Source organism: Merops nubicus, unplaced genomic scaffold (genome assembly GCF_000691845.1).
Source record: "Merops nubicus isolate BGI_N331 unplaced genomic scaffold, ASM69184v1 scaffold9495, whole genome shotgun sequence".
Taxonomy (NCBI): Eukaryota; Metazoa; Chordata; class Aves; order Coraciiformes; family Meropidae; genus Merops; species Merops nubicus.
Window position 1 is genome coordinate 112,660 of NW_008607614.1, and position 16,131 is coordinate 128,790.

The 16,131-nt window shown below is 37.9% G+C and overlaps 1 protein-coding gene across 1 annotated transcript in view; it reads right to left on the bottom strand.

The window, feature by feature from the left end:
* Window positions 1-572: 572 nt before the first annotated feature.
* The window catches only part of SLC24A4 (solute carrier family 24 (sodium/potassium/calcium exchanger), member 4), a gene marked incomplete at its 5' end in the record, with an annotated part of 77,499 nt that continues 61,940 nt past the window's right edge, over window positions 573-16,131 (bottom strand). The window contains 5 exon segments of the mRNA XM_008939996.1: window positions 573-946; window positions 2,718-2,783; window positions 3,385-3,497; window positions 5,664-5,778; window positions 7,988-8,154. Of these exon segments, the coding sequence (XP_008938244.1) occupies window positions 794-946; window positions 2,718-2,783; window positions 3,385-3,497; window positions 5,664-5,778; window positions 7,988-8,154 (614 nt within the window).

Genomic DNA, 16,131 nt, shown 5'->3' on the forward strand with positions numbered 1-16,131 from the left:
GGCCAATGCAAAGTTTTTCTTGTGGTGTAATATTCCACAAATGTTAATTTCTATTTAAGCATACACCACTCCTCACTAATGGTAAAACATTTTTCAAGTATGAATTTATGCATGTAATTCTCTTCTTGAATATGCAGATACTCTGACTTTTAGTTTGCATTGTAAGGGATACAACATACAACCATTTCCTCTTATTTCTCTGCCACGTTGCTTGTGTTTATTGAAAACAGGGATAAATATTCAACACTGCCATCAAAACCTGTCAGTGCAGTTCCTGTATAAGCAGAGCACCTGACCAGGAAAATGATGTCCTCAACAGTGTCTTGGACTTTCCAGTCCTGCAGTTGAGACATTTTGTCCGAGCCAAGAAAAAGTTCTGAACTTGCCTCTTATTCTTCCATGGAAAGTAAATGTCAAAACCAAAAGAACTATAAAGATTTTTCTCCCAACTTCTTGCTAACCTTGGTGGTGATGGTTAATTGTCTGCAACAGGAGAATGAAAACTGCAATAGAATGTCCCAGAAATGGGTCATTTTAGAGTTCTGCGTAAGATCCACACAGCTTTATGACTCAGCAGCAATATCCGAAGAGGAGGAAAATGCTTTGGTTGCCTCCAGCTAGCATGTTAAAAGAAAGGTACATCATCCTTCCACACAGGTAAAAGTGCTTGTTAGCTGACGAGGCAGGAACGACACTCAAATTACTGATGAAAAGAAGGTAGAAAAGTGAAGTGCCTCGTGTCATTTACAGCACATGTAACCAGAAGAATCTCAGTCTCTTTCTGTGTTTTGGTTTAATGTTCTTCTCGGCACATAGGGAAGTTGACAAAGGTGAAGACATTATACTCTATCAATATAGAGAAACACAGGAAAACAGCATAAAGAAACAACACGTAGATGCCTAACTTCCTGTTAAGTTTCCACTTATTTACTTGGATTCCAAACACCTGCAAGCAAACAAAGTTTTGGTTAATTACACTCCCAAGAAGACTTTTGGAAACAATCATTATAAGCTAAAGAAGAAAGTCTAATTCATTAGAGTTCCTGAAAGAAGATAAAAATATATTTGCAGTATCTTATAGGTCAAAAGGGCAACACATGATTTTTTTTGATCAAGAAAAGGAATGTAAAAGTCCAAACTAAGAACTCAAATTCTGGCCTGACTCTCAGTTGTCCTAAGATCCTTTTACAAGAAATTAAGTGAACCCACTTCAAGAGCCCTTCGCAACTTCTTCATGTGACTGAGAAACAGGCCCCTAGGTGCTCAGTTTTGGTCTGTGGTGCACTTTCAGTACACGGGACGCATTCTAGTCAGTGAGCACTCATTCATTAATTCAGTATAAATGAAAGGAATGCACTGGACTACATGAATGCCCCTCCCTCCAATGGTGCCCTACAGATCCTTTACGTCCCAATAGTACACCAGCACCTAATGTTCATTCTTTCAGCAGTTTCAGAAAAGGTGTTTTATGTTTTTTTCAGCTCCAGAACTAAAGGCAGTTACAAGTTACAGATAGCAAAGCTATCACAAACTTCTCAGAAAGGCACTTCTTTTCAACGGTGTTGAGTGCTTCTGAATTATTTGTTTTGCCCAAAACTTTCCACCAAGTTTTGCTGGGAGGATCTGTGTGAATCCGAGTATCCAGCAGAACAAACAAGATGATAATAGATGTTTCAAACATGGCTGATATGGCTTCAGCTATGAAAGTAGTCTTTTCAGAAAAGCATGAGCAGCTAGCATAGCAACACATTTGCATAATCCTCCCATTTTTTTTCCAAAGTGCTGATTACCAATATGCATGCAACATCATCAGATACAAACGTCTACAGAACCCCTTTGTTATTTCACAGGCACTGTGCAGTATGGCAGAACCCGAGATAAGAATAGTAAAGAGGCTCCCATAGTTTATCTATAAGACACATTAGGAAGTTAGTGGCAGGGTGAACAGCCCTGGTGATGCTATCACTTCAGTTGTGCAGATGATGTGGAGTTTTGTAAGACCTAGTCATGCAACAGTGTGAAATCTCCAGTGATAATCCCCTCCTCTACAGAGCATCCACAGGCAACCAGTGAAAGATATTAGTACAAGGGGATATTTAATACCTTTGGGATTTGACTCTTCCCACAGCGGGTTCCCTGGGAGTCAGCAGGATCAGACCTTAAGTACCAGTAAAATTGACTCTTGAAACAGAATTATTGTTTCACCTTAACAAGTCATGTGTTACAAGGTAAGTTTCTTACGCTGAGTGACATTCAGCATACCTATTCCAAGTCCTGAGGTTCACAGTCCTCACAGACTAGTTTTCAATAAGGGTTTTGGCTACAGTACTTGATTAGTCTAGACTGTTTTTGGAAATCAGAGCTAGGGTGAATGGTGATGAAGCATATCTGGGTCTTGTCTCAACATAAAGTAGAGACAGGCCTGGGTTATGCAGCTGGAGACTGGGGCACAGAAGTATTACTGGATCCCACAGTTTCAATGCTGCCACTTAAATCAGTGGGACCTACACATATCCAGCATCTCTTGCACCAAATGTCAGATTTCAGTCCTCAATGAGAACAATGGTAGCTCCTTAGCTCATGGTATTGCTAGAAGGATACTTCACAAGAATCAATGCTTCGGGGATAATAAGTATTTCCATTTTGTCCTTCTATAGCAGGTAAATACTTAATAAGTATTTTACAACTGGAATACTTGGAGACATTAAAATACTTACAGTAAGTGCCACTGATCCTAGCAAAAGTGCAACTGAGTAGACCAGTCCTTTGCTGTTTATCTTAACCTGTGGGAATTAGAGACCTTTAAAATGCTCAGCATACAATAACGGTGCTTTTCAGATCAGAAATCAATTTACTGATTTATTGTCCACCTTCTGCTTTGAATAGTGACTTACACATTTTAAATCATGTAAATCTATAACAGATTTATGGTAATGAAGAATAGGAAAACTAAAGAATCAAAATCAATGTATAAGTACGATACAATAAGAAGAAAAATATGCACTTATAATGGATTTTATGTTAAAAAATCCTCAGAAGAGAAAGATACACTTATTCTCATCTTACAGATGAAAATACTAAGGTACAGGAAGTCAGACAGGTGTGCTCAAAGCTGTGTAGTGAGACAATGACAGGACCATGAACAGATATCCAGGGTGTTATTTTTATGCTGTCCAGTACAATGCACTCCAGTTAACAAACTGGTTGCTTCCTTAACTCCTGGTTCCTTGGCAAACAAGTAATACCTTACTTAGCAACCAATAACATGCTCAGCGGGGTTGTTTTGTTTGTTTGTTTTAAAATAATTTATGTGCATCCTTTACTTTTAGGACTTTTTTAAAAAAGACAAACAGAACAAATTAAAGATTTGCCAAGTATACATACAGTTGATCCATAATCAATGGCCATGGTCTGCAAACCCCATGGAACACCAAGGCCCACGAGAATGTCAAAGACGTTGCTCCCTATTGTGTTGGACACTGCCATGTCACCGAGGCCTGTAAAGGGAAAAAAACAACTCTTGAGTAAAAATAAAGTACAGGACCATTACTCTGTGTATTAAAGGAAACTAAAGGGGAATGATCTGTGTTCATCCAAGTGTCGCTGGACTGGCCAGAGTATCTGAGGTAGGGAGACAATTTCCATAATTTTTGTACAACTTCTGAAAAAAATGTGCAAGAATTGCTCACTCCAACTACATCTTCCCTCTGTCTTGGAAAGACTTTTCACATGGTGATGTAGTATCCATTCAGCATTTGAGTTCATTGACAATTAAAAAGAAAAAAAATAAATCTTGTCATAGGTAATCTGCAGCCATAGGGAACCTGTCTGTATATTATGTACTGGATTTAGTATGTGGACACATGGCCTTTATCTCATATGAATGATGAAAAGTGGTCCTGAAAAGAACCCAACCAGATGGTAGTCAAGGATATTTAGCACATCTGTGGGGCTTCGTCAACAATGATTTCACTTCAGGAACAATAAAATGCTACAGTAAAGGAAAAAGAGTGAATGGTAGTGAAGTCCTTAGGCATTACTCAAAATCTGCTCCTGATGCTCATCACTGGCTGGCGTCTCATTCTGCATCAGTGTCAATGGATGCAAGGAAGCCAGAACTCTTCTCTGTCCCTCCTTATTTCCTTTAGGCACTGGCTTAACTATTGATTCACTTTCAAAACACTTTCAAAAAGGGAACAGTGGAAAGAAAGAGGAACTCTGACCTAATGGGATATGTCCCACAAACACTTTGAGAGTACACAGAGTGGAGACAGACACTACTATACCAGAAGGATAGTATCTTCTTGCAGGATGCTGCTAAAAGAAAGATTACCATAATATGGATGCAGAGCATAAATGTCCATCTCTCCACTTTTTAGCTATTTGTCTGCAATCTGCCAGTAAACATCTCTCTTGAATCCAAGCAGTGCAAAGTCCCTGTACTGTCTGTGAGAGAATGGGGCTGCTTTTTGCCAAGCTAGTGCTTACCTTCACTCTCAGAGGAAGCAATTCCTACAGCAGTTTTGCCTAATAGTAAAGAAGAATTAATCTAAAGCAGCAGCCTGTTCATTTAAAAATGTAACCTCTTTTTCTTCTGTTTTTACAAAAGTCTGTTCACTTTAATACTACATATGAAAAACTAATTTAGTAGGAAGGCGGATCCATAAAATTCCAAAATAATTTTTTGTACTGCTTTTTGTGAACATTTTCCTGCAGTCAACAAATACAACCTGGAAAATGAAGTATTTTAAATATATAATTCTTTTCAATCAAACAACGTTTAATAGCCACCACTCCAGTGTCAAACAACAAAAGTGGGGCTTTTGAGTACTTAATTTATCACTTCAGAACCCTTGCTGTTTGCCCAATGATGTGTCCTGAAGATCTCATTATCTGGGGAAAAAAAAAGACTATGGGAATTTGAATAGTAGGGAAGAATACCACCAGGACCTTTACTTATTCTACTGCAGTACAGGAGACCACTTGTCAGGTTTGACGTTTATCAGAAACAGCAAGGGATGTGGCTACAGATATTTCTCGAGTAAAAAAGGAAATGTAAAGAACTTAAATAAAAACTTAAAAATACATGAGAAAGCCTTTGACAATTTCAATTGGAAAGCTGATGAGGACATAGCTGACATTTATCTAAAATCCTTTCCAGTGCAGCTTTTCATATGTCCCAATGGGAGAGAAGTCTGCATTTGGTTGAGAAATATGCCCGGAGAAACATCACTTCTGCCAGATCCTCTTAAACCACTTCACTTCCCTGGGTTCAAGAAGTCTTCTAGAAGTCAGTGTAATTTTTATTTCGATAAGTGCTGGTCAGCATATATTCTTCAATGTAGTTTTCAATAGCTGATGTTCTAGTTTTGTCTAGTACTTTTATCTTTTTACCCTGACTGATACACACCGCTCATGAGATATCTGAGTGTTGAATAACCTTCTAAAATGCTAGGGTGTTGCCAGTCCCAATAAACAAAAGATAACAGAACAGGAAGTATTTTTTTGGTTCACAATAATTAGGTGAAGTGTTTTGGCTTCTAATGATGCCCTGAAACAGTGAAAATAAAAATAATAAAATTGCATTGAGAATATGTGTATATGGGGAAAGCAAATCAGAGCATGTATGTAAGATTGCAGTTATGCTCCAGCAGACACAGTACCTTGTCTTGCTACTATTAAGCTGGCCATGCAGTCTGGGACACTTGTTCCAGCAGCTAGGAAAGTAATGCCCATGATCACATCTGGTATCCCAAGGGTGTATCCAATCACAGTCACCTGAACAGGGAACAGGAAAATAGATTAACCTAACATATTTGCAAAGTCTTATTCCAATACAGTTGTGGCATACTCTTAACTTTGATTTCTGGTGTGGACCCTAATAGAGTTAGGCTCAGGATACTTATCCATTTCTGCAAATAAAATAATTGTGGAATAACAAGCATAAACCCAACCTTGTGAAAAGGAAAAGTAGTTTGAGTCATACTATTCAACATTTTATGGGCAAACAAAGAGTTCCATTTTCTGTACTTCTAACAGGATGGACTGCTCTTTTAAGGAGAAGCACAGGCATTTTCCAAGCTGGGGGGGAGGGTTAATTTATTTCCCCAAAACAATAGGATTCTCAATTGTTCTATTCTCAAAAGAACTGTAACCAATTTATATTATGATATAGGGGCAGAGATATAAATAACTTATTTTATCCCAACACATGAAGAAGGAACTAATTTCTTGCATGACTTCTGATATAATGCCAAAGCGAGCAAGGCTGGTTATATCGTCCCCTGAGAGTCCAGATGCAGCTTTAAAAGCATGGGAGGGGAATGGCTGGAGTTTGTAACAGATCTCTTGGAAAGGACATGGAACTGAGTTTAGCTGGAACATCCAAGTAGGCTGAGAAAGCGTCAAGAAAAAATGCTGAACAAGCAGCTGAAAAGGAAATACCCTTGTGAGAGTGAGAAGACTGAATCAGGGACAGGCAGCTGCTTCCCTGCTGAGACTGCTAAGGGTGAATGTCTTTCAGGCTCTGTGCTGTTTTCTTGAAATAGTTCACCAGTCTCTTACATGAGGAAAACTGGACCCTCCACCAAAGAAAAGGTGTATTTTAGGAACACCTCACAAACCTTATCCTCAGGGGCAAGCTGTGACTCAGAAATAGGAGTGGGCATGATTCTCCTGCTGCCAGTGGTAGCAGGGTATTAAGTCTGGCTGCCTCTTAAAATAAGCTGTGTTGTGGCCTTCATGAGCACGTCTCGCTTTGTGAAAGGGGGTATCTAGAAACGGAACTAAGGTACAGAGCATGGCCTTGCAAAGGACATAGAGCATGAAATGAATGTGAGGCTTTGGCACCATCATGCCACGTAGAACAAGTGGCTGGCATATGAATTTCTTCAACACAGTCTACGTTAAGAGAAAAGAGCATTACTTTACAATGCTAAACTTATACAGGAAATTGCAAAAAGTATATAGGAAACACAATCTTCCATGAGATGAAACAAATATAAAGCAGTTTGCAAATGCCTGACACATTTGAGGAAGGTAGAGATGTTCTCCACCCAAAAAAGATTTTGCAGGTAAGAAGCTCATTAATAAAAATTATTTCATGTGCAGGACTAGAAGAATATATATAATATATATTACTATATATATTCCAATAGGAAACCAGCTGAAGGTTTCTTCACTGTATTTTCCTTTAAAAGGGAATACAGGCATATGAATTGTTCAGCAGCACATGCTACCAGTCTACCAGTTATAGGTATATACAACTTTTTCAGTTTTCCATCTTTTAGCGTAGAAAAAGGTAACCTTCTAGACTTCAAAAGTATGGCTTATTTTCCTATCACATAAACTGTTTGAGCAAAAGGAAAACATGTCTCTTCTGACTGACAATGTAAATCTGATAAATTGGAGGAAGGTAAGAAAGAAAAAATAGGAACTTATTCAAATCTTCAAGGAAGTATGCTACTGAACTGCCAGCAATATAGAAATCTACACTTGATACACTGTTTCTCACAGATCTGGGGAAAATGGAAACGTTATCAGCCATCGCAATACTCCCAAGATGGATTTTCTTGCACTATCCCAACCTACTCAAGGTGTTTCACACCACTTCTGAGCTTTCAGATTTTGCCATGTGCCTTTTATGTATGTTGCAGTGTCAGAAACTGCAACCAAATTTTTAAAGGTATCTCTGATGTGGGAGTTAAACATTTTCATTTCAACTCTGTTGCTAGTAGCATGTGGTTGTCCACATTGTCTTGAAAATCAAGTTGGCACATTCCTGTACTGTATTGGGTCCTATACAGTAATGGCCCAATTATTTGTGCAGAAAGACCAGGAGAAAGCTCGAAATCTAGTAATTAGAGTACAAGCTGAAGGAACTGCACTACAGTGACATGCCTTTCTTAAACAAATACACAGAAGATCTATTAACTATTTTAAGATGCATATTTCACTCAGTATGGGAAGCCCTGCCACATGCACTTACCATCCACACCATGAAGTAAGAGAACAAGGCAATCCACAGAGTGGATAAGACAAATGTCACCATAAAAAAACTCTCCCAGCGTGGTTTGCTGCAGTTTGGAATGGTGCAAAAGAGCATGAATATCAATGGCCATGTCAAAATCCATTTAATTTTGTTCATTTTTCCATCTGCAGGACAAAGCAAGGAAAGAACCAGTTTAGCTTTCTCATCACAATCCAAGGACCAGTTATACCTCTTTGAACATAGCAGATGATCTCAGAAGGATGTTAACAACTGTGCACGTGGTTTATTTCCCAGTGTACCTTTCATCTATATTCAGTCTTGTCACCCTCAGCCAACGTCTGCATGCACATCCAGAATCTTATCATTTACCCTGCCAAGGTCTATGTAAATCCATGAAAGAATTACAATAATTTAAATGTATGGTTGATTCTGAAACCAAAATTAACAGTCGGGTTTGTCGCACTTTCAAATGTCTGTATTTCTATTAACCCAAAATTAAAAAAAACCACCACCAATCAACCAAAAAACACCCATCCCCCTCACTTTTTAAAAAGGAAAACAGAAATCCTTGCATAGAAAATAACTTCTACCTTCTGTGCAGCAACAGAAAAAACTTTCACAGAGAACAGAAGCACAGACACCACCAATGACAAGACAAACTTGTTTCACGTGCCTCACTGTGGTCACTTGCATAGAACTTCAAAATGGTACTTAGGAGATCTAGACTTGATAACTCTCTTCAACTCCACATAGCAACACCTCGAGATGGTCTCTTACCGTCTATAAAAGGAAACTGAAGATACTGACTTCCCTCATACACCTCTCCAAAAATCAACTGGTGAGAAATACCATAGAACTGTCATTACTGAAGACAAGAACACCTTCCCATCTTTTAAAAATGAGAAGTATGGTAAATGCGCACATAAATCTCAATACATAGAAGACAATTACTTTATAATTTGGTCATAAATAAATGAAGCATTCCTATTTATGTATTTCATCAGGAATCCTGCAAGTAGGATAACAGATTTGTTTATCAGGCTAAACTAGCACATCAGAGCCAACAGCATGGTGGTTTTTGTTTGGGTTTTCATTACGCTGTTTTAAAATTATGCTAGTAAGGACTTCCATCATTAACTGGTAATGATATACATGAGATCTAATAAAATATGCCTATTTGAATAAAATGGCTGATCAATTAAAAAAAATTATCAGATACATCTTCCTGTGAAGTTATTTAGCTAAATTATAAAGGACAAGTACTAATCTAGTGAAAGTTCCTATCAGTTTCACCAGGAATTTTGTTTCAGCCGAGATACTGACATTTAGGATTTGTTTCATGGGACTTTTTGTCAGTGATGTGAATTAAACTGAAATCTGTCCTCTGGACCCATATGCACCAGACGCCATGAAATTAAACACGAAGCATTTAAAAGTTCACTTTTAATATAATTTATAAGGCTACTTCTGAGTCTAATTTAGTTCCAGGTAAATCAAAATGTTAGTGAAGGAGGACTTGCCTTTCCCTTATCTTGCCTCAGCTTGAATGGATGTGCACCAGATTAAAATCCCTGGCTCTCTTAGTGGTGATGTTTTATCCACACAATATAATATATCAGAACTGTTTTTTACAGCTATGGGGTTTGTGGAAGCAACATTTGCATCCATTACACAGCAGCTGGGCTTGAAACTTCAGGGAACAACACCTCCGTGTAATTCTGATTTTTTCTGGGTTAACAGAGAAGCTGGCCATTTACAGGCAGCAACAAGAATTGGAAATAGTCCTAAACCACCATGGCCAAAGCAGCCTACCTGACACACTTCACACGGGCTTCTCTTTTGTGTCAGGGTTTGCTAGTTCTTATAAACTTTCATATAAAGCCTTAAGTGTATGTGGCCTTGGTTCTGCCTCAGGCCATTTTCAGCTCCTGTTATGCTGGACCATGGAACTTACGTGGCACCCAGTGCTAAAGAAGTCTACTTTTATGCTGTAACATGGTAGTTATGTAAGAATACAGTAAGTTTAGCAGTAACCCAAGTAAAGTGTGACTTTATTTCCACAGGAAACAGATTACTTCATTTCACGTGGCTTAGATGAATGCACAAGCTGTATACAGATTGAAAAGGTAAATTTTCTTCTTTTAGTTTGTTTGAAATCACTTCTTGTGCTGCTTTGTAATTTTTTTTTTACCACCCACTTCAAAACAATCATTAAAATTATTTAGTGGTAAATTTGTTAAACTAGGGTATGCTTTTAGTTCATGACATGGTTTTATGATTGTTGCTTAGCTCCCTACTACATCTGAAAGGAAGAAAATTATCATCCTCATTAAAGCTATTATTCAATACATAGCTATTCTGCAAAAACAGACTAATTGTCCTATTACAAGACCTTAGGCTCACTTATTTTAATAGCAGCCCTGGCCACTCCCATGAGCCCTGGGTCTGAAGGCTCCTGTGGCAACCCACACAGCTGAGGAAAAGTCTATTTTGTTTGTTGCACCCTCCCCCAACAACAAAAGAATATTGCTTTATTACAGAAAGCAACACTGGTCTATATTCTGTTCACTTTGTCCTGCTGTAAAAACAGAAAGGTGAGTTTTTTTGCATGAAGTTGTTTTTCCTACTTTAAACACCCATTTTTCTGTTTCTCCAGATATTTGGAAGCCAAGCATGCCAAGTATTTCAGAGAGGTATCGTTACAGAAGAGTGTGATGACAATGTTTCTGAAAATGAAGTGGCAGCCCTACAACAAAGAGCCCTTTGCTACTTTTCAATACATTTCTGGGCTTGTCTTCTTTCCAGATGTAATGCTTACAATAATTACTTTCACCTACAGATAGTGTCCTGGTAAACAAAGCCAAAAACAAATGTCGTAGCACTGAGAGGAAATGAGTATTTCCTTAATACACTAAAGAAAGTGCCTTTTACAGGAAAAATACTGTCTACTTTCAACATTTCATACTGAGTTGAAAGGAGCACAGTACAAAATCATGAAACTACATTTGCGTTTTCATTCAGATCAGGAGCGTAGCTTTGAAGTAAATCTCCTGATTCTCCACGTTTACTGCATTTTGGTTTGCAATTTACTGTATTTTATTTTGCAAGAGAACAGTCTTGCATTACACCCATGAGATTCCCTTGGTATAAGGCTGCCCCAGCGGCACAAACTTAAAAGTGCTCCAAGTAATAATGGCTGTTTAGTCCATGGGACCAAGCTAGAGCCAGTCCGAAACACAACTTCCAAAGGCATAGAGTGCAGGCAGCCTACACGTCCTAGTCAATAAAAGAAAACATCTTCTTTTGAGTTTAGACAAACTGGAGTTTACACTGTGAAGAATGAGACTTATGCTACTGTAGTCAGCTACATTTGATAGCCTTTCCACATGATCTTCCCTTTAAAAGCGTGACAATCAAGCATAGACCACAGCTCCACACATTAGCTACTTCAGAACATGCCTACATCTTCACATGGGAAAGTGCATCTCTTTACACAATGCAATTAGTAGCTAGCTGACTGATCTAAAAATTATTATTATAACATCCCTGAAAATCATGACTCTAAATGGCACATTGGAGTTCCATAACTGTATTGCCATGAATTCATATAAATCTCTAATTTAAGGTAACCTGAAAAATGAGAAAGGTTTTCTCTGATTTAAGTCTATCTGCAAAATGAGAAAGACTTACTGGGGTTTACTACTGCTTTCTATTTTTTCTAGGGTTTTTTGGTTTTGACAGTAGAAAACTTAGAAGAAAAATAAGACGTGTCCAGGCTGGCCTAGGAAGATTACTGCTCCTATTTTTTTTTTGTGTTCCCCTTTCTAATATTTAAATTCCTTTTTTACCTTTTTACATCTCTCTACCAGTTTTCATCTGGGGAAAAAAACCCAAAACAACCCATCAACTGTTTTGGTTTTTTTTTTTTTTCTCCTGTGAAAAGCGATTTTAAGATCACCCATCCCCTTGGTCCTAATTCAACTTTATATTTACCAAAACATATTTACATCCACATATCATTACCAATATTCATTCAAATCATGACCTGAAAAATGTGTAACAGTAACATACACACCTCCACAATGGGAGCTGTGTAATAACCCAGTGAGGAAGTAAATTTCTGCTAGGCAGTGCTGCTGTTCCTCAAAGCTGAGATTGATTGAAAAACTTTAATATATGGAAATCAGTCAATCTGAAAGCCTAATTAATTTCTAAGTGTGTGCAGTATCCAAAACACAACAGAGAAATTTTTTTTTTTTTGTCCCAAGTATGGCACTCAACATAGAAACATCTGAAATAGAAATAACAAACTAGATCCATTGTGAATTTCCAATCAGAATTATTTTCCACTGAAGAATGCCTTTGTTGCAAGATTTCTAATAAAATTGTTTTCAGTTTGCTGTTAGGAAAACTAACACAGCCGCTGCCTCTCTACCTTCTTGGAAAGTCGTTATTGATTTCACCTCTGCAGCTTTCTGTAGAAACTGTGGAGGCAAGAGACTGTGTTACCACCCTAGAGGCAGGCTGTGTAGGACATAAAAGGGTATCCAAGCAGGCTCAACCTTTGTCAGCCTTCCAAGTGGGCAGCTGACATATTAAAGTATTGTTATTGCAATTCTCCTGCAACAGAGCTTTGGAAACTTTTTTTTTTCCTGTGGAAAATACCATGGTTTTACTTCTCATCCTCATCCAGAACAAACTATTTCCCAAACTACTGACACTTTTCTCAGAAGCCTCATTTTCCAGAATACAAGTTCCAAATTCCAGACCATGAGATCTATCCAAAACAGTTCAAATTTCTATTTTCAGCCTGTGTCTTTACTACACTTTGCATATTTGGATTTATGCCAATAATTTTTTCTTAAAGATATATTTTTGGTACATAGGAACTGGTTGGGAAAAAAAGAATTTTTTCCAGTATTTGGAAACAAGCTTTACTCTAAGTTACTATAGGTTTACACAGGACAATATTCAACAAAAATAAAATGTAACCAAGCAGTTACACTCTTGTGTGACTTGTTTGGATTTTGGCGTGTTTTAAACTTGCAGTTTAGTTTATTGAATTTTTATTTTTATTTTTTTTTAGAGTAGAACTGTGATTTATAGACTTCCTCAAGTTCCTCTTTGCTCTGTCAGAATGAAGTGATCAGTTACCAGATTAAAACCTTGCTCATTTCTCTTCTGATTTATCCTGTGTGTCCTCCTACAAGGTAAAGCACACACATTGCTCTTCTAGAGTGCATTTTCAAGTTTAGTTTTCTACAAAAGGTGTCTGGTTCATCACCTCTTAGAACACGATGCAAATCGAAGTGCAGTATGAGAGAACAAAAGTGAGATATTCCTCCAAAGGACACTCATGTTCTCAAACAAAATTCTAGGGTAGATGTACCATTAAATAGGCAGTGCCAAGAGGAAGCTCTTCCAAAAAAAGCATTTCAGAATGTTACAGTTAGGTCCTGCTCTGAACTACTACCTACTTGGAAGAGCTTTTCTTGCAACATCAAAAAAGCTATGGAAACTAGCTTTCTTCTTAACTCAGTCACCTAAGTCATGTTTCCAAACTTTGGCAAGAGCACCATAAAGCTGGCCAGAAAGAGAGCCTGAGGAATCAAAATTCACAGGAAGTCTTACTTGAAATACCTGAGGACCAGGAAGTCTGCTGCGTCCACTATGGATCAAAATATAAAGGAGCACAGAAAGAGGATAAGGGCATTGCAGAGAAGCTAAAGAACTCTCTGCATCAGGGTCTGCAGAGACAAAAACGACAGAAGTTTCTACAGAGCACTCTTCTGTCTCTAGCCCAACCTTGACAACATACAGCTCCACAGGGGATATAACAAAGAGCTGTGGCATCCTGAGCGTTCAGGTGAGGTACATGGGGTTTGCTTTGTTCATTGTATTTCTGTGTACTAAAGCTCTAGATTTATTGCTGAGCACTACCATAGACAGAGGATAAAAGAGCACAAACAATGGTAAATGATTACTGAGAATCACTCAAATGATGTACCTCTTTAATCTTCACTTACATTTATTTCTGCTTCAGAAAACCTGTTCTTGCAAAAGGATCTAGAATATGCAATCTGAAGGAAGAAAGTCAAACTCCAAACTAGGCTAAAAAAAGGTGACTACAGAACAGTAGAAAAAAAGTGTTTGGGACAATTCATAGTCATTTCTGTGCAGCTCTTAAAATACTGGAGTGAATTTTCTACTTGGCACACTGCAAGCATCTGACTTGGAAAGTCTCACTGGAAAGTGAAAAGCCTGTTCTTCATAGAGGTCTTTATAGTACTGAAAGAATACACACACTTCTGATCTTCAGAAAATATATGTGCCCTATTCTTGCCTGAAAATATCAAAAGAAGAACAGAGGGGATTCTGGGAAACTGTCTGCAAACTACCTTTTCCCTATATCAAGTTTTAAATGTCAGGATTTTTTTAGGCTACTGATCGTGTCACAGTACTTAGCAACCAAGTATGATTCTGGTTCTTTAAATTTTCTCCAAAGTTATTAATGTGGCACTTCTAAAAGCAAAAATAAAAGAATTCTCCCTCAGAATATATACATTCAGCAATGAGAATCCAAGCCATAGATAATCATCTCCAGACAACAGGAGTAACAAAACCTGAAGATAAAGAAGAGGATTTTAAACAATGACTTTATCACTTCTATGCAACTCTGAGTTCATGTTGAACTTTTGTTCCATTCCAGTATGAACGGTACCACCAGTGATTCCACTTTGGCCTGTTACATCTCAATTATTTTTAAAGACTTTCTTAAAAAAAGAATCAGAAAAACTGCATCTAAAAAACTAACAACTTCCTCCTTAGTTCAATGCATTTTCTCTGTTGTCAATGTTACACACTCAGGGAGCTCTGTTTCAAAAATCTTTTTTTTATTCATAAAGAAGCTGTCCAAGACTTGAACAAATCCAAATACGGTCTCCAGGTAAAGTTTGTCACATGCTAAAATTTCTGCATTGCCCTGGAATGTAAGAAGAACTGCACAATTGCACTGACTTAATTAAAAATCAAATCACTAAACTAGTTAAAAACAACTCGGTTGAAAAAACATCTTTCTTTGCCAACACGTGCATTGAAGCCTGCATTTTTAAGATGGTTTTGGGAGACATTTTTTAGGTTTCTTAGAAGTTGTTTATTACTGTTGCTATTATTGTTATCATTATTATTAACAACATGTTCATGTGCACAAGCATATTGCTGACTTGGATCCACTTATTTCACCATAAAACAAAAGCAGTTTCCATTGTCTCACTGATTATCAGGAGCCCATCCAATGGGCCAATTTTCAGAGAATCAGTTTGTCATTGTTCTTCACCCCCTAAGAAAGCCCCTAACTGCTGACTGCGAGAAGCTCCTGTAAGAGCACACAGTACGGTAACACATCCAGTCTTTGCATAGTGTGCTTCAATGTTTGTCCAGTCACAAACATCTCTTCTAAAATGATAGCAACAGAAGCAACGGTATCTCTTAGAAATTCCAATCATATACAACAGGGAAAATTCTCCCTTCTTTTTCATTGCATGTGATATTCGTTTATGGCAAGTAATACTTGTGTGAAATAGTAACTGTGAGACAGATGATTACTGACTACATGCCTGTGAGGCGTGATCTAGTCTCTGCTGTCTAATTTTCAAAGCATCTGGGATAGAGTCAACCTGCAATGTCCTAAGGGCAACAACATAGTAACACGGGTTATATATAGCTCTTTACACCAGAGCTTCAAAAAAATTTCAAAAGGTGATTATTGCTCACTGCTATTCTAAGAGACTGTCAAAGATATTAACTACTTTTTCTCCCCATAAACCTTTCTTTCTCTTCATCCAAGAAGCCTCCCATACAGTCACTAAATCAAGTTATTATATCTTTATACACCTAGCTGTCTCTAGCCTAGCAATCTCCAAGCAGGCCATTAATAACTATTGACTTCAAAATTACTAGCAGTGCAGTGCTCATCAGACTGATTTGACGTGTTTTGTAATTTAAACCTGCCTTACCTTTGCCTCTGGCAAACCAGCACTTCTACCGTTACCATGCATGATGGCTGGAAAACACTTTCCTGAGATTTGCTTTTATCCGTGTACCCCCCCCCCCCCCCCTCCACCTTTGTTTTTCAGTTGCTA